This window comes from Rhinoderma darwinii, chromosome 3 (genome assembly GCF_050947455.1).
Source record: "Rhinoderma darwinii isolate aRhiDar2 chromosome 3, aRhiDar2.hap1, whole genome shotgun sequence".
Lineage (NCBI taxonomy): Eukaryota > Metazoa > Chordata > Amphibia > Anura > Rhinodermatidae > Rhinoderma > Rhinoderma darwinii.
In genome coordinates, this window is record NC_134689.1 from 361,030,696 (window position 1) to 361,052,681 (window position 21,986).

Consider the following 21,986-nt stretch of genomic DNA (forward strand, 5'->3'; position numbering starts at 1 on the left):
TGGCGGCACACAGTGTAGGAGGTTTGAACATTCAACCCCCTCATTTCTCCTGGCACTAGCCAGGATAAAGGAGGGGGGATTGTGTGAAGACACTAGAGCGTGTGTGTCTACACCAAATTTGCAGCATAAAGCAATGAAGTTGCTTTACCACATTGCAATGCTGCAATTTTGGGAATTGCTCCCTCTAGTGACCAGCACATGGAAATGTTATAAATTAGAATCTAATTTATAATATTTCCTGACTTGTGAAAAAATTAGAACAATGTGTAATCATTTATTGACTAACAGTTTAACTAAAAAAATATATATATTTTTCTAGCGACACATTCCCTTTAAAGAGGAAGTTACCCCTGTATCAGGGAGGAGTACCCTGGACTTTGCCCTATCTGTGGTTAGCCAGCCATCATTGCCTGTCTGAGCCAAGTTGTGAAGTTCTAATTAAGTTAAAGGGAACCTGTCATCAGCATTTCACTTACAACCAGCATTACCTGGTGGTAGTGGGTGAAAAATCATTTTTATGTAACCTATGGTTATCTTCTAATTTGGCTCTGTACCTTTAGCATACCATTTTTTAGTGTTCCCACGCTGTATGCTAATGAGCATAAAAGAGTCAAATCTTCAGTTGAAAATAGTCAAATCCTTATTGCTCAAGCCTTTCCGAGTTAACCCCGCCTCCTTACTTTTGATTGATAGCTCACTTTTGATTGACAGCATTCAGGATGGGCGGAGGAGGAGTTTTGGAGAGAGGATAACGGCAATGAACTTTTGACAGCAGCGGCCAGCGAGGGGTGAGTAGAGTTCAATAGGTGAAATGCTGTTGACAGGTTCCCTTTAAGGAACTGTGCCGCTCTTTACTGTTGAGAAGTGTTCTGTCTTATTGCTGCTGGCCGGATGTTTAGTAACCGGTCTAAGTAAAAGCCTCTGCTTGCCATGGTCCTGGGCCGTCATTCCCTTTTTTCTGCGACTACCCTGCACGGTGGCCTTACACCACCCGGGCCACTCATTACACCGCCCGGGCCGCTCATTTCACCGCCACACTGTACAACTGAGAATGCCATACAGTGCTCGAATAATAGTTGCCTGATAATATTAAGTCCTTTCAGAAACATTGGCTCAGTAAGGCCGGGTTCTCATCAACCAGCCTGGCTGTTTCTGTATTCTGCCACAAGGGCCAGATGTGACATTGGAATTAGCAGGACTTTAAATAATCCTCTACACACAATGTGGCACAGAACCATACAAGTTCCAGGGCAATGCCAAGCTCAAAAATACATTTTTGTTGGGAAAATCTTTTATGGATACCCTACATTCCCCACCATGCAATGCCACCTTCACACCACCTCCAAGGTTAGTCCTGATTCATTGGCACTGGATGAAGCCATCATAGCAACTATGTCCTTCATGCTCATCTTTGCCCCCTTATTTATCCCACCGATGCTCTGCCTTTACTCTGGAGTTCCCCTTTAGAAGCTGTACAACCTCATCTCTGGATTCTGACCATCCTGAACTCTATTTTGACACCCAATTTCCTGCTTTATGTATAATATGCATGGACTTCGTGATCAAGACCAAGTTGCATTCAACATATGAACTTTAAAGCCCCACTACTGCCAAACCGTTCATCTTGGCGTTTTCTTCAGGAGTTTCTCTTAAAGGGCATTGTTGTACCCTGCTTGGGTTCACTGTCGGTGCTACCTTGCTGTTGCACATCGCAAAACTGCTATAATTCCTGTTCCTTTGTCTAATTATATATGTTCTAGAAACTTTTTAGTTCTAGAAAGAATTCCCCAAACTGCTAAAAACCTAATATTACAGCTCCACATAATTCCATAAAGCCGCTGTCAACATATACCAAGCTATGAGCTCCAGAGACCACTTTGATCTAGGGGTTGGGAGGGGGGTGGGGAGCCCACGATTAGTATTGATGCGATCCTCCAGCCTGTCTCAGTGATATATCAGAATATAGCTACATTTGGACGTACACTTTAATGCCCCCTTCCCATATATCCGGTGTAGTACAGAAACCATGCTTTCCTATGGGATCGTTCTTGGCATCAGTTGATTGCGTTTTTATGCCGGATGTCTACCATTGCCAGACAGAAGAACGTTGCATGCAGTGCTTTCCTGTCCGGCTATAGACGTGGGACCGGTGCACAACGTGGGAAAAATGGCATCAGTTGTGTCCGGCTTTAGGCTATAAAGAACTGACGCAAATTATAAATGTGAACTCGCCCTAAGGAGGAACTTCCCATTACAAAAGACATGATCTTTAGTGGCGAATGTGGTGCAGTACGGGGCACAATACGGTGGCATACTGAGCGCCTACGGGTCTATTATAAGAAACTGGACTCCATGTGTTGCAATATATGGTCCATCTAGACGGCTTTGCCATATACGTGACTTCTAAGTTGTATCTGTTTCTGGGAAACTGGTCAACAACCAATATCCACCCGTCATCCAGCTGGAATAAACTGCCTATTAGACAGCAACACATCCCAGTCCTTTAATACTGCACAACAAGGTAGATTTGCAGGAAAGCTGGGTGACCATTTCTATGGGAGCTTTAATATTGCCTCTCACCCAGCTTTCCCAGAAGCAGATACAACTAAGCAACTGAATAGAAATTTTAACAATGGGATAGACAAGACAGATCAGTGCAAGAATGTAATAGGTGTATATATATGAGCTATTCTATCTATCTATCTATCTATCTATCTATCTATCTATCTATCTATCTATCTATCTATCTATCTATCTATCTATCTATCTATTATCATCTTCTTCTATCTATCTATCTATCTATCTATCTATCTATCTATCTATCTATCTATCTATCTATCTATTATCATCTTCTTCTATCTATCTATCTATCTATCTATCTATCTATCTATCTATCTATCTATCTATCTATCTATCTATCTATCTATTATCATCTTCTTCTATCTATCTATCTATCTATCTATCTATCTATCTATCTATCTATCTATCTATCTATCTATCTATCTATCTATCTATCTATCTATCTATTATCATCTTCTTCTATCTATCTATCTATCTATCTATCTATTATCATCTTCTTCTATCTATCTATCGAGCATGTATGTATGCATATATTATCTGTGTATATAGCTTTCTCTGCAATTCTCTGTGTACATATACATGTTTGTGTATAGATGTGCGCACTGTATGCGTATAGATGTGTATGTTTGTGTATTGTGTATAGATGTTTGTTGATCTTTGTACTGTATATGTATAGATATTTGTGTACTGTACATGTGTGCATATATTAGTGCATAAGAAATATATATAAAATGTCTAGTCGTATATTACTGTACCTTTCAGCCGGCTGTGTATCTGTGCTCAGCTCCCTCTGTACAATGAGCCTTGTTCACATTATTTGTATTTTATTTGCATATTTCAGTTTTAACAAAGAGGAAGCAGCAAAAATCCGATATAATTCAGCCCTATTTTGAATATAGACTCGCACAGCTCTTCTCTCACACACGGCACACTACTACATGTTTGCAGCTATCAGTGGTCGGCACTCTGAGGTCCCCTGGTTGTTGTGATACTACAACTCCCAGCATGCCCTAACAGCGACATGTTGGGAGTATAAGAAGAGCCACAGGTTGCAAACCCTTGATGCCGATAACGGGACACACCCTTCTAGTGGGCGGGGATTCCTATGATGGACAGCTGAACTTATCGCCTGTCTAGAGAGCCGACTAGGGATATTTAAGTAAAGGGGCGGGGAATGTCTCGGTTAGAGACGTCTTCGTAGTGCGTGTCATTTGCATAAGGGGCGTGGCTGTATAACCGGAAGTCACTCTAGCTGCACAGTAGGTTGTATGAAGAGAAGGGCAAGTTTGGAGGGAAGGTGGTCTTAGCAGACCACGGGGGGGTTAATAATGTTGGGGTGGATTAAGTGGGATAAGCCAAGTGATGTTCTAGTAAAACTAGTGGTAAGGTGGGGTTCATGTGTATACAGGTGTTTGGGGCTATAGACCTGCATAGAGAGGATTACACCTTGGTGGGGGGCAGGGTGCAGCAATGTTGGGTGAAAGGCCTATTTACATGGAGTTGTTTTTTTTGTATTGATCTTACAGACTCTTCCCCTGTGTAAATGAGGATTGCGATAAAGTTGTAATATGGCGCCGTGATGTAGAAATATTGTCTTGTGTCAAATTTCCATGAAGGTGTTTTTTTTCTATCTGTTCCTTGGTATATTCTTGTAATGTACCTTGTAAATGTAGGCTTTTTTACCATTCAGGACTATAAGAAATCTGGTTATTATCCCCCCCTGTGGAAGCTTTAGTAACAGCGGCCATACTGGTTGTCACCCAGCTTTCCGAGCCTACGTGCACACGCTGCATTTTCTATTTGGTGCAGAAAACCGCATCAAAGCCGCAGGTAAACACCGGTAATTCCGCAAGAAAAATCCAGGCTCGGGGCTGTTTTCGAAACTGATGACCGGATAGGTCATCGGTATGTGATCGGTGGGGGTCTAACGCCTGGTCATCTGTTCCGACTGCCTCAGGGCACCAGAAATAATGCAGAGTCTGTGCCGGAAGCAGAAGGCCTCGACCACTGTATCGCGGCCGTGCGGCATCTCTGCCCCTATTCACAGCCTGGCCGCTATACTGTGACTGGAGCCTTCTACTTATAGTGCCCGTAGGCAGCTGGAAAACAGCTGAGTGGTGCGGGGGTCAGACCCCCACAATTGTATACTGAGGACCTATCCCATGGATTGATCATATACTGGTATATAGGTTCCTGTGGGTAGATCATCACTATAAAAAACAACCCCTTTTAATAATGCTATTTTTGATACGTTTTTAGGTGCGGTTTTACGTTTTGATTCGGAAATAGGTGTTTATAAAAAAAAAAACTTGTCTGCTACAATTCTGAGACGGAAATGCAAGATAAATTGACATCATGCAGATCTTAAAGAGGCTCTGTCACCAGATTATAAGTGCCCTATCTTGTACATAATGTGATCGGCGCTGTAATGCAGATAACAGCAGTGGTTTTTATTTAGGAAAACGATCATTTTTGACGGAGTTATGACCTATATTAGATTTATGCTAATGAGTTTCTCAATGGACAACTGGGCGTGTTTTACTATATGACCAAGGGGGCTTGTGGAGAAGTGTATGACGCTGACCAATCGGCGTCATACACTTCTCTCCATTCATTTACACAGCACATTGTGATCTTACTAGATCACCATGTGCAGCCGCATACACACACATTAACATTACTGAAGTGTCTTGAGAGTGAATAGACATCACTACCAGCCAGGACGCGATGTCTATTCACAATATCGACACTTTGGTAACGTTTGTGTCGGACTTACAGCACAGCAAGTGTAATCTCGCGAGATCATGCTGTAAATGGCAGCTTACAGCGAGATCACTCTTACTGTGCTGTAAGTCACACATAAACGTCGGAATTGTGAATAGACATCGCGTCCTGGCTGGTAGTGATGTCTATTCACTCTCAAGACACTTAAGTAACGTTAATGTGTGTGTATGTGGCTGCACATAGTGATCTAGCAAGATCACAATGTGCTGAATAAATGAATGGAGAGAAGTGTATGACGCTGATTGGTCACTGATTGGTCAGCGTCATACTCTCCTCTGTACAACGCCCACTTGGCCAAAAAGTAAAACACGCCCAGTTGTCCATTGAGAAACTCATTAGCATAAAGCTAATATAGGTCATAACTCCGTCAAAAATGAGCGTTTTTCTAAATAAAAAACACTGCTGTAATCTACGTTACAGCGCCAATCACATCATGTATAATATAGGCCACTTATAATGTGGTGACAGAGCCTCTTTAAGATCCGCATCGCAGGGCCATTTTTGTTCAGAAAAATTCTGCCACGTGTAGATGAGATTACTTGGAGTCTCATTTACTTTGCTGTTACTGTATTAGGGCTTGTCTACATGTAATGGAGTTGCTGCAGAATATTTCTCCAGCAATTCTGATGAAAATAGCAGACTTTCCGCTGCAGAAAATGGTGCGGGTTTTGCTGCGTCTTTCCTCAATGCTGGGAGATGGTGATATCTCTTCTGAAAAACGCAGCAATTCTGTCCACTTTCCGCCGGTGAATTTTTGATCTGAATTTTTAACCAGCGCGTGGATGAGATTTGTTAAATCTCACCCACTTTGCCGCTACTGTATTCGGTTGCGTACTTTCCGTCCGCAATTCCGGATGGAAAATACGCAGCAATTCCGCTATGTGTTGTACGGACAAACCCTAAGGCTATGTTCACACTGAGTTTTTTTGCAGGTGGAAATTCTGCCTCAAAATTCCGTTTGGAAGTTTGAGGCAGATTTTCCTCTCCCTGCACGCCGATTTTCACTGCGTTTTTTGCCTGCGGCCATTGAGCGCTGCGGGCATTAAACTCCGAAATACGCTTTCTCTGCCTCCCATTGATGTCAATGGGAGGTCAGAGGCGTAAACGGCCGAAGATAGGGCATGTCCCTTTCTCCCGCGAGACGGTTTTACCGCTCGTGGAAAAAATATGCCTCCCATTGGAATCAATGGGAGGCATATTCAGGCCGTTTTTGACGAGTTTTGCGGCGTGGTTTCCCCGTGAAAAAAACTCAGTGTGATCCCAGCCTAACACTGGAAAAGCTGCGAGGCAAATCCCGTAATAAGCATTATGTGCATGTGGCCAAACAGACGACTATATAACTGAATACAATCTTTCACGGTAGAAAGGCGGACTGCATATGGATATTATGTATGTAACGAACATTTCACAATTTCTGTTTTTCTTGCTGTGACTTTGGTTCCATATTTTTTCTTATCAGATAATCTGTGGTTTGAGGGCGGAAATGAGATGTAGAACAGAAGTTATATTGATCGATACAAGTAAGTCAGAATAATTTATAGATCGCAATGTTATATAAATATATACATAGGGACAGATGAAGGTCCGCCCTCCAATTTTTTGGAATGAAGGAAATTGAAAAGTAACTTCAGGATTTGTTGATCCAAGCCAGAGATGAGTCACACAAAACAGACAACTTCTCTTTGCCTTAGGCCCTGTTCACACAGTTTTTTGGTGCTGTTTTTGACTTGGAAACCGCGCCAAAAAACGCTCGCTGGAAAAAATAGCGTCATGCCCTTTCTTCCGGCATCTCCATCTCTGACGTCCCGTTGACATTAAGGGGGGCGGAGGAAGCGGCTTTTGTGGCGGTTCTTGCCCACGGTGCTCAATGGCCGTGGCCGAAAAACGTGGCAAAGAGTGCAGGCAGGTCCCTCCAGGAATTTTGAGGCAGATTTTGACCTACCGGTGTTTTTTTTTTTTTTGGTTTTTTTTTGCCACGTTTTTCGCCTGCGGTCATTTTAGATAATGCAAGGACCGTTGGCAAAAACTGCTGCGAAAAACGCTTGGAAACGACATGAGGACATGACTTATTTTTTTTCGCCTGCCATTGAAATCCATGGGGGATGGTTTCAGCCGTTTTTTGGCGCTGATTCCGATGTTTTTTCCGCGTCAAAATCAGTGCAAAAAAACTGCGTGAACAGGGCCCTACGCTATAAAAGTGAATAGGAAAAGCCGTAGAACGGCTGTCACTGCCTTTGTCCTTAGTCACATGTATTGGAAGTGCGGTTGTTCAAAATCCAACCGGAGTTACACTGAGGCTAGGGTGACTTTGTTCGCAATACGAAATCGCGGATAATGATTGGGAACGCGACTTACCACGAAGCAACAGATTCAGAAAAATCCAAACCTGCTGCTTGCTTTTTTTTTTTAAAAATTTATTGCACGCAACTTTGCCTGCATATATCGTAATGTAAGTCGCGTGCAACTCATTTGCGGCATGCCAGTGTTTTTGTTCGGGTCACGTGAGAAGGGGTCTGAGAGAGACTGACAGAGACACACACACCTGCAGTGCAACCAGTCTTCACCTGCTATCTCCCTACAAACCAGCTTCTCTGCTGTGTGGCTCTTAACTGCGCCGTATAGAGCCAGATGCAATGAACGGCTCCCGTTTATTGTGTCCTATGCACTGTACTGCCGTATTCCATCTGTGTATGTGTCGTTAAGAGACACATACACAGATGAAAAGAAACATGGCAGCCCCCAGTACAGTAAGAAAGTGTAAATAAAAAAAAACTTGGTGTGAAAAATTAAATAAAGTCAATATAATATTTAAATAAAAACACATAAATGAATGAAAAAAATAAAGAAATCATGACACTGTACCTTTTAAAGGGGTTATCCAGGGACCAAAAGTTGCATTGCAATAATATATTTATGTGAAAAGAAGTAACTTACTAATGTACTTGAATTTAAAATTCTGTACTAAATTGTGCAGTTCAAAGCCTTGTGAATTATTCCAGGAAGTCGCTTTTCGAATAATGATGCACCTACACGGCCCCACGTGACGGAGGGCTTGCGTCCTGTGCTGTTTGTGTCGGCGTGTTATTAAAACATGACCGCAAGGGGCAGTCACATTGCCTATTGCTTGAGTCCCCGAGCAGCTTTGTTCCCGACGTCCATATTTGGTCAGTGAATTCATGGGTTTCCGATCGTTGGAGTTCCTGAGCAGAGAAATGTCTGTCCTCATGATCACTATTTTATCCTGTAGCCTCTAGAACAGGGGTAGGCAATCCTCCTTTTTTTTATTTTATTTTTTTTATTGGTATGGCGTGCCGATAAAAAAAAAATCTATGATGAACTACTCAGTGTGCCATGCAAACGTGAAAGTCATATAATACAAACTGTTATCACGTATGTGACATAAACCAATTAATCAGCTAAACTTACATTTCAGTGTTATCCTTCTCCCTGACTATCTTTGCAAAGATGATCCATCTGTGGTGCATACAAGGTTACTGAAGACCAGCTTTGGGAGGGGGAAGGAAACACAGGAGAGACCGCGGCTACTGAACACCAGCTGGGGGAGGGGAAAGGAAACGCAGGAGAGATTGCGGCTACTAAATACCAGGTTAGGGTGGCTGCAAACAGGAAAGAGTGACTACTGAACACCAGCTTGGGGGTGAACATAGGGAGAGAGAGTTACCAACTTTTGCTAACTCTGTCTTTTGCGTACCGGTTACTGAACTCCATATTTGCAGCGCTGAACATGAGGAGAGGGAGCAGTGTTTGCCAAGTGTTTAGCAGTGACAAACACAATGAAGAACCGCTCTCTCTCCTGCTGATCAGCGCTGCCAAGTGCATAATGATGCAGCTCCCTCTCCGTGTGTTCAGCGCTGACAATTACCCAACACTGCTGGGCACCCGGAGAGTGAAGTGTGCCAGCAAACCATGCCCCACATGCTGGGTGTGGCACTGGGGCCACAGGTTGCTGACCCCTGCTCTAGAAACATCTACACTGTACATCTGTATGACTGAGATTAGCAGCGTTCCTGTGACCTTCTTATTCATAGTTGCCAACTTGAGTTCTCTCTGATGTTTGTATACAGACTGGTGAATAACTACAATGATTTTGTCGTTTGTCCCTCAGCTGCCCAGGTGTTATGATGTTCCCGTTACCTCTTAAAAGGAGGAAGAGAGAAGCTGCATCTCCCACTGAATCCGTAGCCCCATCATCCTTATTTCCTGATGTCCGTATTTTCTTGGTGGAGCGCAGAATGGGGACTGCACGAAGGGGCTTCCTCACATCACTGGCACAGAGGAAAGGATTCAGCGTGGCACACGAGTACAGGTATTAGTAAGGTTTTCTTAGGTGAAATCTGCCAACTACCCTTAGGGCTGTTTTACATCCAATAACCGGGAAAACAAGCGTTCATATGAACGCTCGTTCCCGATCATTGCCCTGTTTAAACACGGCAATAATCAGCCAATGAATAAGCAAATGCTCGTTCATCGGCTAATTGTATCGTTTATGCAGCAGAAAATATCGGTGTCGGCAGCACATCTCCCTGTGTAAACATGGAGATGTGCTGCCGACATGCATGGGGACAAGCGATCGCAGTAATGATCGTAGCTCGTCCCCATGCATTGATCATTGTGAAACGAGAAAACGAGCAGTCTCGTTGATCGATCGCTCGTTTACACGCCCCATGTTGGGCTTGTAAGAGGACCTTTAGAGATCGTGATGCAGCACTGATGTTCGGTTTCAAGTGGCATAGTTACACATAGATCAACCACCCAGCCAAGCATTAATTCAATACCCCTGACCTCCAATCTAGATTTTAAGTGGTTGTCCCACCACAACAACTCCTCTCAAGATGGGTGATAAGAGTTTAAACGCTGGGGTCCCACTGCTGGAGATGGCTCATTACAGCGCTCGGCTATCTCCGGCAGTTCCATAGAGAATGAATCTAATGCATTTGCCCAGCTTTAGAGAGTGTGGCTGGAATAGAGAATTGTTTGTCTACACCATAGTTTCCCAACCTTTTCAGGCTCGAAGCAACCCTGGAAAAACATTTCCTCAGGGCACGCCTACCAAAAATTGTTTACAAAACGTCAAAAAAAGGCTAAAAACAAGCACTACTCTCTTAGGGTATGTTCACACTGCGTTTTTTTGTAAGGCAGAAAAAAAAAACCTGCCTCAATATTCCTTTAGGGATTTTGAATTGACAGCTTTATTTGACACTTTTTTTTTTTTCACTATTATTTTGCCCACTTTTTTTTTAAGCCGTTGAAACTAATGCAAATACCGCAGGCAAAAAAGCTCCAAACGAGCGCCGCAGGTATTTTCTGCCACCTATTAATATCAATGGAAGGTCAGAGGCGGAAACCACTCAAAGACCATCAGCCCCCACTCACAGTAAAATGACCATCTGCCCCCCACTCACGGTAGGGTGACCATCGCCCCCCCCCACTCGCGTTTTTTTTCTGCAGTGGATGAGCGAAGTGTCGCGGCACCCCTGGACGGTGACATTTGGGCATTATGTACCCCTTGACAATAGGGGGCGTCCCTTTACAGTCTCTGCCAGTGATGATTGAACAGTGGCAATGCATGAAAATGATCCCTGTGTTGGTTGAAACGTTGCTGCTTTTTTGTCATGCTGGAATAAATACCCTTTTGATATATTTCTACACCTGGGTGGATGCTGTCGTGTTCTTCCAGAAAGTCCATAGTGTCCGTGTGTGTAGGGATGCGTCCATTGACAAGTGGAATGGTGACAATCGGTTGTCAATGTATACATACATTTCCAGGAGGAATAACAGGAACGGCACAATGTAGAGTTCTAAGAAAAGATGTCCCAGAATAGTTATTTCTATCGGAAATACATCTTTTTACTAAAACCGATATTTCAGGAGAGTTGGCAGGTTCTCTTTAACTCCTTAAAGGGGTTGTCCACCGGATAGGTCATAAATATGTCATTGGCGCGGGTCCGACACCCGGACCCCTCACCGATAAGCCGCTCTGGTGGCCTGCGGGCACCGGATGTTGTGGCACATAATGCTATGTACAGAGCCCGGAAGCAGTTGGCTCCGTACATAGCATAGCGGCAGAGCTGCAGCTCGGACACTATTCCGTGGCCGGAGCGAACTGCTTCCGGCTTGTACGTCCGGTGCTCAGAGGCACCGGACCAGCTGATATGTGCGGGGCCCGGGTGTCAGACCCCCACAAATCATGTACTGATGACCTATCCGGTGGATAGGTCATCAGTTCTCAGAAGCTGGAAAACCCCTTTAAGGACCCAGCCTAGTTTTAGCCTTAAGGCTCAGAGCTCATTTTTCAAATCTGACGTGTCACTTTATTTGGTAATAACTCTGAAATGCTTATACCTATCCAAGCGATTCTAAGATTGTTTTCTTGTGACACATTGGACTTGATGTTAGTGGTAAAATTTGGTCAATATATTCAGTGTTTAATTGTGAAAAACAGGACCATACGTTTTTTTTGCTACATTTTGTGTAATTAGGCTGTAGAATTGAAAATCACATATTTTTCCGATAAAAGGTACAAATTTTTAATTTTTACAAGGAATACAGGAGAAAAAACGCCCCAACATTTGAAAAGCAATTTCTCCCTATTATGGCAATACCCCATATGTGGTCATAAACTGCTGGTTGGTCAAACAGCAGGGCTTAGAAAGGCAGAAGCTTTATTTGGCATGTAGATTTTGCTGGATTGGTTTCTGGGCACCATGTCGCATTTGCAGAGCTTCTGAGGTACCAGTACAGGGGAAACCCCTTAAAAGTGACCCCATTTTGGAAACTAGACCACTTGAGGAATTTATTGTAGTTTTCATGCATCCGACTTTTTGAGCATTTATCCTATTTTTTAACCCCTTAAGAACGCAGCCTAGTTTTGGCCTTAAGGCTCAGAGCCTATTTTTTTAAATCTGACATATTTCACTTTATGTGGTAATAACGTCGGAATGCTTAAACCTATCCAAGCGATTCTGAGATTTTCTCGTGAGACATTGGGCTTTATGTTAGTGGTAAAATTTGGTCGATCTATTCAGTGTTTATTTGTGAAAAATTGCAAAATTTAGAGAAAATTTAGAAAAAATTAAATTTTTCTGAATTTAAATGCATCTGCTTGTAAAACAGACGGTTATACCACCCAAAATAGTTACTAGTTTACATTTCCCATATGTCTACTTTAGATTGGCATCGTTTTTTGAACATTCCTTTATTTTTCTTGGACGTTACAAGGCTTAGAACATAAACAGCAATTTCTCATATTTTTAAGTAAATTTCAAAAGCCTTTTTTTAAGGTACCTCTTGAGTTCTGAAGTGGCTTTGAGGGGCCTATGTATTAGAAACCCCCATAAAACACCCCATTTTAAAAACTAGACCCCTGAAAGTATTCAAAACAGCATTTAGAACGTTTTTTAACCCTTTAGGCATTTCACAGGAATTAAAGCAAAGTGGAGGTGAAATTTGCAAATTTAATTTTTCTTGCTGAATTTCAATTTTATTCTATTTTTTTTCTGTAACACAGAAGGTTTTACCAGAGAAATACTACTAAATATGTATTGTCCAGATTCTGCAGTTTTTAGAAATGTCCCACATGTGGCTCTAGTGCGCTCGTGGAATAAAACACAAGCCCTAGAAGCAAAGAAGGACCTAGTACATTTTGAGGCCTTTTTTTTTTTTTTTTTTTTTTTTTTTTTAATTAGAATATATTTTAGGCAGCATGCCAGGTTTGAAGAGGTGTTGAGGTGCCAAAAAAGTAGGAATCCCCCATTTTGGAAACTGCAGCCCTCAAGGAATTCATTTATGGTTGTTGTTACCATTTTGACCCCATAGCTTTTTCACAGCACGTATTTGAATTGGGCTGTGAAATTTTAAAAAATGAAAATTTTTTCCAATAAGATGTCATTTTTGATCAAAATTTCTTTGCCCCATTTTGTTGCCCAATTTGTCCTGAGTGCAGCAATACCCCATTTGTGGCGATAAACTGCCGTTTGGGCCCATGGGTGGCCTCAGAAGGGAAGGAGCGCTGTGTGTTCTTTGGAGTCCAGATTTTGCTGGATTGGTTTTCGGGTGCCATGTCGCATTTGCAGAGCCCCAGAGGTATCAAAGCAATGAAAACCCACCAGAAGTGACCCCATTTTGGAAACTACACCCCTGAAGGAATTCATTTATGGGTGTTGTGACCATCCAGACCGCAGTTTTTTTCACAGAATTTATTTGAATGGGGCTGTGAATTAAAAAAAATATATATATTTTTTTCCAATAAGATGTAGTTTTGGCTCAAAATTTCTTATTTTGACAAGGAATAAAATACCCCATTTTGTTGCCCAATTTGTCCTGAGTGCGGCAATGCCCAATTTGTGGTGATAAACTGCCGTTTGGGCCCATGGGAGGGCTCAGAAGGAAAGGACCACCATTTGGCCTACTGGGGATTTTCTGGTGCGAAGTCATGTATGCAGAAGCCCCTGAGGTACCAGTACAGTTGAAACCCCCAAGAAGTGACCCCGTTTTAAAAACTGCACCCCTTAAGGCATTCATCTAGAGGTGTAGTGAGCATTTTGACTACACGTATTGTGTACAAGATAGTGCGCAGCAGATGGTGCAGAGTGAGATTTGCAATTTGCTATACATATATGCCATTTCAGTGTCTGATATTTTGTTCCCAGCATGTGCCACCGGGGATATACACCCCATAAACTGTAATGTGGGTTCTCACGGGTACTGCAATGCCTTACATGTGGCTGTTATCAACTGCCTGGGCACACAGCAGGGCCCAGAGGGGAAAGATGAGGGGGATAAGCTGTACGGAGTGCATCAGGATAAATAAAACTGGGGTAGATTGAAAATCTAAGGAATGTATGATACATTTTAAAACACTCTTTCATACGGAGCCTTAGTTATTTGGGACACGTGTCGCATTGATATATTGTGTCATCCCTTATCGCCCTCTTATAACAGACTTTGCACCTCTTTTGACCTTTTCCCTTCTTGCCAATTTGGGGAACTTCTCCTGGAAAGTGTTGCCCTGGTACGATTCGTGTGGCCCCACTTCCAGAAGTACTGGGTGCCCCCCTTCTTGGTCCCTAAAGATTAGGTTCTTGATAACCACCTCTTGAAATTAAAGTAAAGTTCCCATCTGGCCTGTACATCGACGTAGCACGTACGCATTGTACAAAGCCATCTGTATGATGTGCCCGGCCAGCTTCTTATACCACACCGCATAGCGCTGTAGGGATTCAGGACTTGATCTGACAAGTCCACCCCTCCCATGTACCTATTGTAGTCCAGGATGGTCTGGTTTGAGGGTCTCTGTACTGGTACCTCGTACAGGTACATGGGTACTGGTGTGGGCATGTATTGTTGTCAATACGAGGACATCTCTCAATATGTTGCTGCTGGATTGTGCCCTGCTCTCACCCCTTCTTGTTTGCCCAAGCAGAGTCTTAGGGAGGCCTCTCAGATTTCTTCTAGCAGTGCCGCATGCCTTCTGGAAGTGAGGCAGTTGTAGAGTGGGACGCTGGTATAAACATTATCCAGGTAGAGGTGGTAACCCTGGTCCAGCAGTGGGTCTCCGTTTATACAAACGGTCATCTCGGGGTGGGCACGGCTCATTATCAGTATAATGTAAGAAGCGAAGTATTGCCTCACTTTTTTAGGTTTCAGTTCTGAAGTTGCTTTGAGGGGCCCATATATTAGAAACCCCTATCAAACACCCCATTTTAGAAACTAGTCCCCTCAAAGTATTCACAACAGCATTTAGAAAGTTTATGAACTCTTTAGGTGTTTCACAGGAATTTAAAGCAACGTAGAGGTGAAATTTACGTATATTTTTTGTCAGAAAATCCTTTTTATTCCATTTTTTTCTGTAAAACTGAAGGTTTTACCAGAGAAACTCAACTCAATATTTATTGCCCAGATTCTGCAGTTTTGAGAAATATCCCACATGTGGCCCTAGTGCGGTAATGGACTGAAGCACCGGCCTCCGAAGCAAAGGAGCACCTAGAGCATTATGAGGCCTCCTTTTTATTAGGCACCATGTCCGGTTTGAAGAGGTCTTGTGGTGCCAAAACAGTGGAAACCCCCAAAAGTGACCCCAATTTGGAAACTAGACCCCTTGAGGAATCCATTGTAGTTTTCTTGGGGTGCATGCGGCTTTTTGATCAGTTTTTATTCTATTTTTAGGTGGCGTGGTGACTAAAAAACAGCAATTCTACTATTGTTTTTTTATTCTATTTTTTTTACAGCGTGCACCGTGCGCTATAAATGACATATTCACTTTGTTCTGCGGGGCGATACGATTACGGCGATACCAGATGTTGATAGTTTATTTTATGTCTTATGGCGTTTGCACAATAAAATACGTTTTGTAAACAATCATTCACTTTTTGTGTTACCTTATTCTAAGAGCCAGAACTTTTTTATTTTTCCATCAAGAAAGCCGTGCGAGGGCTTATTTTTTGCGTAACAAACTGTAGTTTCGATCAGTACCATTTTTCGGTACATGCGACTTTTTGATCTCTTTTTATTCAATTTTTTTGGGAGGTGAAGTGACCAAAGAATTGTGATTGTGGTTCGGTTTATTATTATTTTCTTTTACGGCGTTCACCGCGCGGGATAAATAACTAAATATTTTGTAGTTCAGGCCGTTACGGACGCGGCGATACCAATTATGTATAGTTTATTTATTTGTTTATATATTTGTATTAATAATAAAGGACTGATAAGGGAAAAAGGGGGATTTTTACTTATTACTTTTAAAACTTTTATTTTCTTAGTGTTACACAACTTTTTTTATTTTATTACTTTGTCCCACTAGGGGACTTGAGGGCAGGAGGCCCTGATCGCTATTCTAATACACTGCACTACATGGTGCGGTCCCAGGAGAAGGAGCTGCGGCAACTGCTGTACGAGACAGCAGTTGTCACAGCTCATAAAAGTGTCGGGAGTGGGGGACGGAAGGGCGGTTATTCCCATGACTATTAGGTCACGGAGCGGGAAAGGGTTAAACTGATAACATCCGGTGATGTTTTTAACAGACAGTGGGGCACATTTACTAATACTGGTGTGCGGAAAAATTCTGTCAGAAAAAGTGTCCTGAGTGCCATCCTTTTCAAGGCATTTGCACCAGAAAGCTAGTGTAATTGCATTACTGACTAGATCCCAATATCTTCTGATGAACCTGTGACTCCTGTAACCCATATCTGTTTGTATAGACATTAGAGGCGTTGTTCTTATTTCAGCGGTGATGTGACACATGTTGTGTCAGAACAGAACTCTCTCACTGACGTCCTGAGCTGGATTGAAAGGAAAACTGGGAAGCCAACACAAAGTCCTGAAGATCAGGAGTCTCCACATATCTTGGACATCAGCTGGTTTACAGAGAGCATGAGTTTAGGAAAACCCGTGTCAGTGGAGGCCAGACACCGTTTAGGGGTAAGCGTCTTATTTTCTTTATGTAATCTTCCATCATTTTTTATAAATCGCTTTATGCAGACACCAAAGGAACGCGCAGCCTTGATCAGAAGCTGAAAACCTGTCCTGATTTAGGCCCCATGCACACAAACATATTTTTTTCCTCCCGTAAATATGGGTCCATTGTCACCAGTATTCCACCCGTATTTACGGACCCGTTTTCTCTGCACTAATCGGCAGAGTTTCCGCAGCGATTGAAAGTAAAAGAAGTTCATACATTCCCCCGGCCGTTGTCTTGGTGACGCGTCCCTCTTTTGACATCCAGTCCGACCTCCCTGGATGACGCGGCAGTCCATGTGACCTTTGCAGCCTGTGATTGGCTGCAGCGGTCACATGGGATGAAACGTCATCCTGTGAGACCGGACTGGAGGAAGATGCAGGGAGTTCTGGGTAAGTTAACTTTTAATACTATTAACTCCAGCGGTAGTCACTGTCCCGGGTGCTGAAAGAGTTACTGCCGATCAGTTAACTCTTTCAGCACCCTGGACAGTGACTATCCCCTGACGTCGCCTAGCAATGCTCGCCTAATTACGGGAGCCCCATAAACTTCTATGGGCCTGCCCGTGCCGTTATTACGGCCTGAAATAGGACATGGTCCATATTTTTCAACGGCCCGGGCACCTTCCCGTAAGCAAACGGAAAGGTACCCGTGGCCAATAGAAGTCTATGGGCCCGTAATTACGGGCATTTTTACTGTCGTGTGCATGGGGCCTCAGAGAGTGCTCTTTTAGAAATAGACTGTGCATATCATACTGCTCCATTCAAATTCTATGAAAACAGCCGAGCGCCTTTACGTTATATCTGTCAGCTGAACGCTCATTCGGCCATTCGCTATCTCTCCCAATGAACATCCATGCTGGATTTGCTGAGCGTGCATGTTTATTTAAATGGAGAGAGGGGTATGAGCCTCTGCCGGACACCAGTCAGTGGCTTATCTCCCAGGGAACCAAAATGAAGTTCCCCATGCCCAATCTTTCTTTCTCTTGGCATCTGCTGTCAGTGGAGTGTCCAGCCGATCCCACCATAACTCATATGTCCGGCAAACGTTTATCTAATGTGTATGGCCAGCTGAAGTATAACTTTTGTGTGGTCTGCCATAATACTTTGCACATTATATGTAATGCAAAAAATAAGTTTGTTTTTTAAAGGGTATCTAAACTTTTAAAAAACTTTTGACATGTCAGAAGATTTGATTGGTGGGCGTCTGAGCACTGAGACACCCATGGTTTGTTATATATTTTGTTCAATACATTAAAATTGAGGTGCTAATGTAATAAAATTTGACAGCACAATAATGATTCGCTACTCTCAAATATTCTTTTTTGTTTAATTGTAGAGTTTAGAACCTCCGGAATCAAATGAAAAAGATGTACTTTTAAGTGTAGCACCCTACGCCTGCCAACGGCAAACACCGTTAACCCATCATAATTCAGAGATTACAGTAAGTGACTTATGTGTGGATGTCATCTGAGGGTAAAGCAGAATTTCCTTCGTCCGAAGCAGCTCCTTATTATTAATGCACATTGGTTTTCTCCTTATAAAGTAAACCAAATGTGTAGTACACGTACAATTCTCTCAATTCTACAATTACACGGCGCTCTGGTGAGTGCTGCTTCCCCTTAATTTCTTACACCGCTCTGTACTGCACAACGCCATGACATTCGTAGCAGCTGTGGACCGTATTGCAGCTTCCTCCCATTCACTTAAATGTGACTGCGTTGTGCAGTGTAGGACATTAAGGGAAAGCACAGCAGCCCCTTCAAACAGCTGATCGGCAGGGGTGCCAAGAGTCAGACCCCCACTGATCAGATATTGATGGCCAATCCTGAGGATAGGCCATCAATTTTATGTCACTGGATAACCTCTATTGACAAAACAAATTGCGCTAAAATAAGCCTTGTAAATGTTAATGCTAATATTTCGATGGTGCTTTAGATTTTATCCCTTTTTCTGCCAAAAGATCAAAAAAGAGAAGTGTTTCCTCTCCGCTGTTCTCCCTGCTTTGAGGGCAGTTTTTCTGGTTTTATGTAAATAAAGCGTATTCACTGTATAAATAAAAATGTTGACAACTTTCTGATATACCTTATTTCATTCCCTCACCATTTTCAATATATGGAGATGCAGAGAAGTGAATACAATTGTATCGTGTCTAGGTCATCCGCAGTAGCGCACATCTGTCTGCTACTTTGCTACAATGTATCAGTCTGTAGTCCAGGCTGTTTAGCTCACAGATCATTGCCCAGATGGCAAACAAATATCTTTGGAAATGAAGCACAAAGTACATTAGGAAGTCGCAGAACTTTTCTTTAATAAAGGTTCACTGTATTCGGCTCTGCTCACGTTTGCGTTCTTCGTTTCCCTTGTTCTGTTCCGTCATAGTAGCAGAACAACGCAAATGACGGCAGTGACCGATCCATCGCATGACAGACCACGCTGACTGTAATCGGATCCGCTGGGTTTCCACCAAGGTGTTCCTGATTTATTAGACAAAATAGCGCTATTTTGTTCTGCATCTAGGACAGGATTGTGACAAAGGCTCCTAACTTTAACCCCCAATTCAGATGTGAACTTGATGAGCCATTACAACACTACCCGTAAAGAGGCTCTGTCACCACATTATAAGTGCCCTGTCTCCTACATAAGGAGATCGGCGCTGTAATGTAGGTGACAGCAGTGGTTTTTATTTAGAAAAACGATCTATTTTAAACTACTGTATGAGCGATTTTTAGCTTTATGCTAATGAGTTTCTTAATGCCCAAGTGGGCGTGTTTTTTACTTTAGACCAAGTGGGTGTTGTACAGAGGAGTGTATGACGCTGACCAGTCAGTGACCAATCAGCCTCATACACTTCTCTCCATTCATTTACACTGCACTAGCGATATAGTTATATCGTAATGTGCAGCTACATACACAAAGACTAACATTACTTCAGTGTCCTGATAATGAATATACATCACTACCAGCCTGGACGTCATGTGTACTCAGAATCCTGACACTTCTGAATCTTTTCTGTGAGATTCGAGCAAAGCAAGCGTAATCTCGTTTGAAATGACGGTTTACAGCGTAATCTCGTGAGATTACGTTTGCCTTGCTGTAAATCTCAGAGACCCTACAGTCGTGTCCGGATTCTGAATACACATCACGTCCTGGCTGGAGGTAATGTATATTCATTATCCGGACACTACAGTAATGTTACTGTTTATGTATATGCCTGAACATAGCGATATAACTATATCGCTAGTGCTTTGTAAAGGAATGGAGAGAAGTGTATGATGCTGATTGGTCAGCGTCATACACTCCTCTGTACAACGCTCACTTGGTCTAAAGTAAAAACACGCCCACTTGGGCATTAAGAAACTCCTTAGCATAAAGCTAAAAATCGCTCATAAAGTGGTTTAAAATAGATCGTTTTTCGAAATAAAAAGCATTACTGTCACCTACATTACAGCGCCGATCTCCTTATATAGGAGACAGGGCACTTATAATGTGGTGACAGAGCCTCTTTAACTAAAATGTAAATGTACTAGTCAGCGATGTTCGTACAGTCATTACCACCCCCAGAAAATTTAGTGACATCCACTACTATATTGGGGAATTGTATAATTATATTTACCTAGTGCCAGAATTAGTCACTTTATATGCAAGTGATTTCAATTCGTATTGAGGGAGAAGCCCTTAACTGGTTGCCGACACAGGACGAGAATGCTCGTCCTGATCGGCGAGTAACTTCGCGCATTAGGACAAGCATTCTCGTCCTGTGTGACAGCCGTCTCTGCGGGCGATCGAGAGTGGGGCAACGGCTGTAATACACAGCCACGGCCCCGCTCTGACAGTGGAGAGGAGAGAAACCTCTTCTCTCCGCCGTTAACCCTTTGAACGCCGCGATGAAAGCTGATCGCGGCGTTCAAGGAGAGGGGACTGCACATTTATCGCGTCACAGAAGATAACTGTGACGCGATCAAAGCCCATAACTCATATGGCCAGACAGCCCAGGGTCCATTGAAGGACACCAGGGCTGTCTGAACATATTTCCTGTTAGGGCATACTGAGGTATGCCCAAACAACTGCCTGTGTACAATCAGTAACAGGCTAATGTACTGGCATACAGATCTATGCCAGTACATTGCAGTTACAAAATCAAAATGATAAATCCCTTTATGGGATTTAAAAAAAAAGTTACATGAATGTAAAAAAAAATAATGATAAATAAATAAAAAGTAAAAAAAATACACAAATACATTTTTTTATAATAAATAAACATTTTAAAATATAAGTCCCAAAACATGAAATAATATAGACATATTTGGTATCGCCACGACCGTAACAACCTAAACAACAAATGTATAACATTATTTATGATGATCAGTGTATGGTGTAAAAAAAAAAATATTAAAACTGCTGCGGAACTGCTTTTTTTTTCTACAATTTCGCCAAAATAAAAATTTATAGAAATTAAACGAGAATGTATTTGTACCAAAAAATGGTACCTACATAAAGTACAACTCGTCCCGCAAAAAACAAAGTCTCCTACAACTACGTCGTACAAAAAATAAGAGTGTTATGAGCGTCGGGATGCAAAGCGGGAAATCTAAAAAAAATTGCTGTCCTCAAGGCCAAAATTGGCCGTGTGCTTAAGGGTTTAAACCATTATCTTTTTTTTATTTTATATTATTATTATTATTATTATTATTATTACTACTACTACTACGTGCATTGGCATCTTTACACCAATGATCATAAGGTAAAAGTTAGGAGCCCTAGCAAGGAGAGAGTTTATTCATGGTCAATATTGGAGTGTCCGTTTCTTTCTTATATGATTGACCAGCTAGAGCATAGACTAGTTGGCATCATGTGAGTCTCTGTGTGATTTGGGCTGTGGTTTTCCTAATTTTCAGGATGTCCTGGAGATATTAGGAAAAGCAGCTGCTTTTCAGGGCTCTGAAGCCCGATGTCTGGGTTTCACAAGAGCGTCATCCGTTCTCAAGTCTCTACCGTTCAAGCTACAGTCTACTCAAGAAGCAAAAAACCTTGTGTGGTGTGGGGGCCACTGCCAGGCCGTTATCCAGGTAATGTGACAAACAGGGGAAAGACCGAGTCAGCATAAAGTCCCTGTACGAGAACTGTATGTAGATTCCTTTCTTTCCTGC

General features: G+C 42.5%; 2 protein-coding genes across 7 annotated transcripts in view; one reads left to right on the top strand and one right to left on the bottom strand.

Annotated features, from left to right (window-relative positions):
- SH2D6 (SH2 domain containing 6) overlaps positions 1-3,737 on the bottom strand; it is a 42,391-nt gene extending 38,654 nt beyond the window's left edge. The window contains exon 1 of the mRNA XM_075858576.1: positions 3,336-3,737. The gene's annotated coding sequence lies outside the window, so the exon portion shown is untranslated. The remainder of the gene's footprint in view (positions 1-3,335) is intronic.
- A 62-nt stretch (positions 3,738-3,799) lies between these two features.
- LOC142749947 (DNA-directed DNA/RNA polymerase mu-like) overlaps positions 3,800-21,986 on the top strand; it is a 34,247-nt gene continuing 16,060 nt past the window's right edge. For 2 of the 6 annotated variants that reach the window (XM_075858569.1, XM_075858574.1), the window contains exons 1-6: positions 3,849-4,410; positions 6,824-6,884; positions 9,491-9,691; positions 16,608-16,800; positions 18,176-18,280; positions 21,735-21,905. In XM_075858569.1, the coding sequence (XP_075714684.1) occupies positions 9,504-9,691; positions 16,608-16,800; positions 18,176-18,280; positions 21,735-21,905 (657 nt within the window). In that variant the 5' untranslated portion in view covers positions 3,849-4,410; positions 6,824-6,884; positions 9,491-9,503. The other 4 variants (XM_075858572.1, XM_075858570.1, XM_075858573.1 and 1 more) reach the window with 4 other exon arrangements.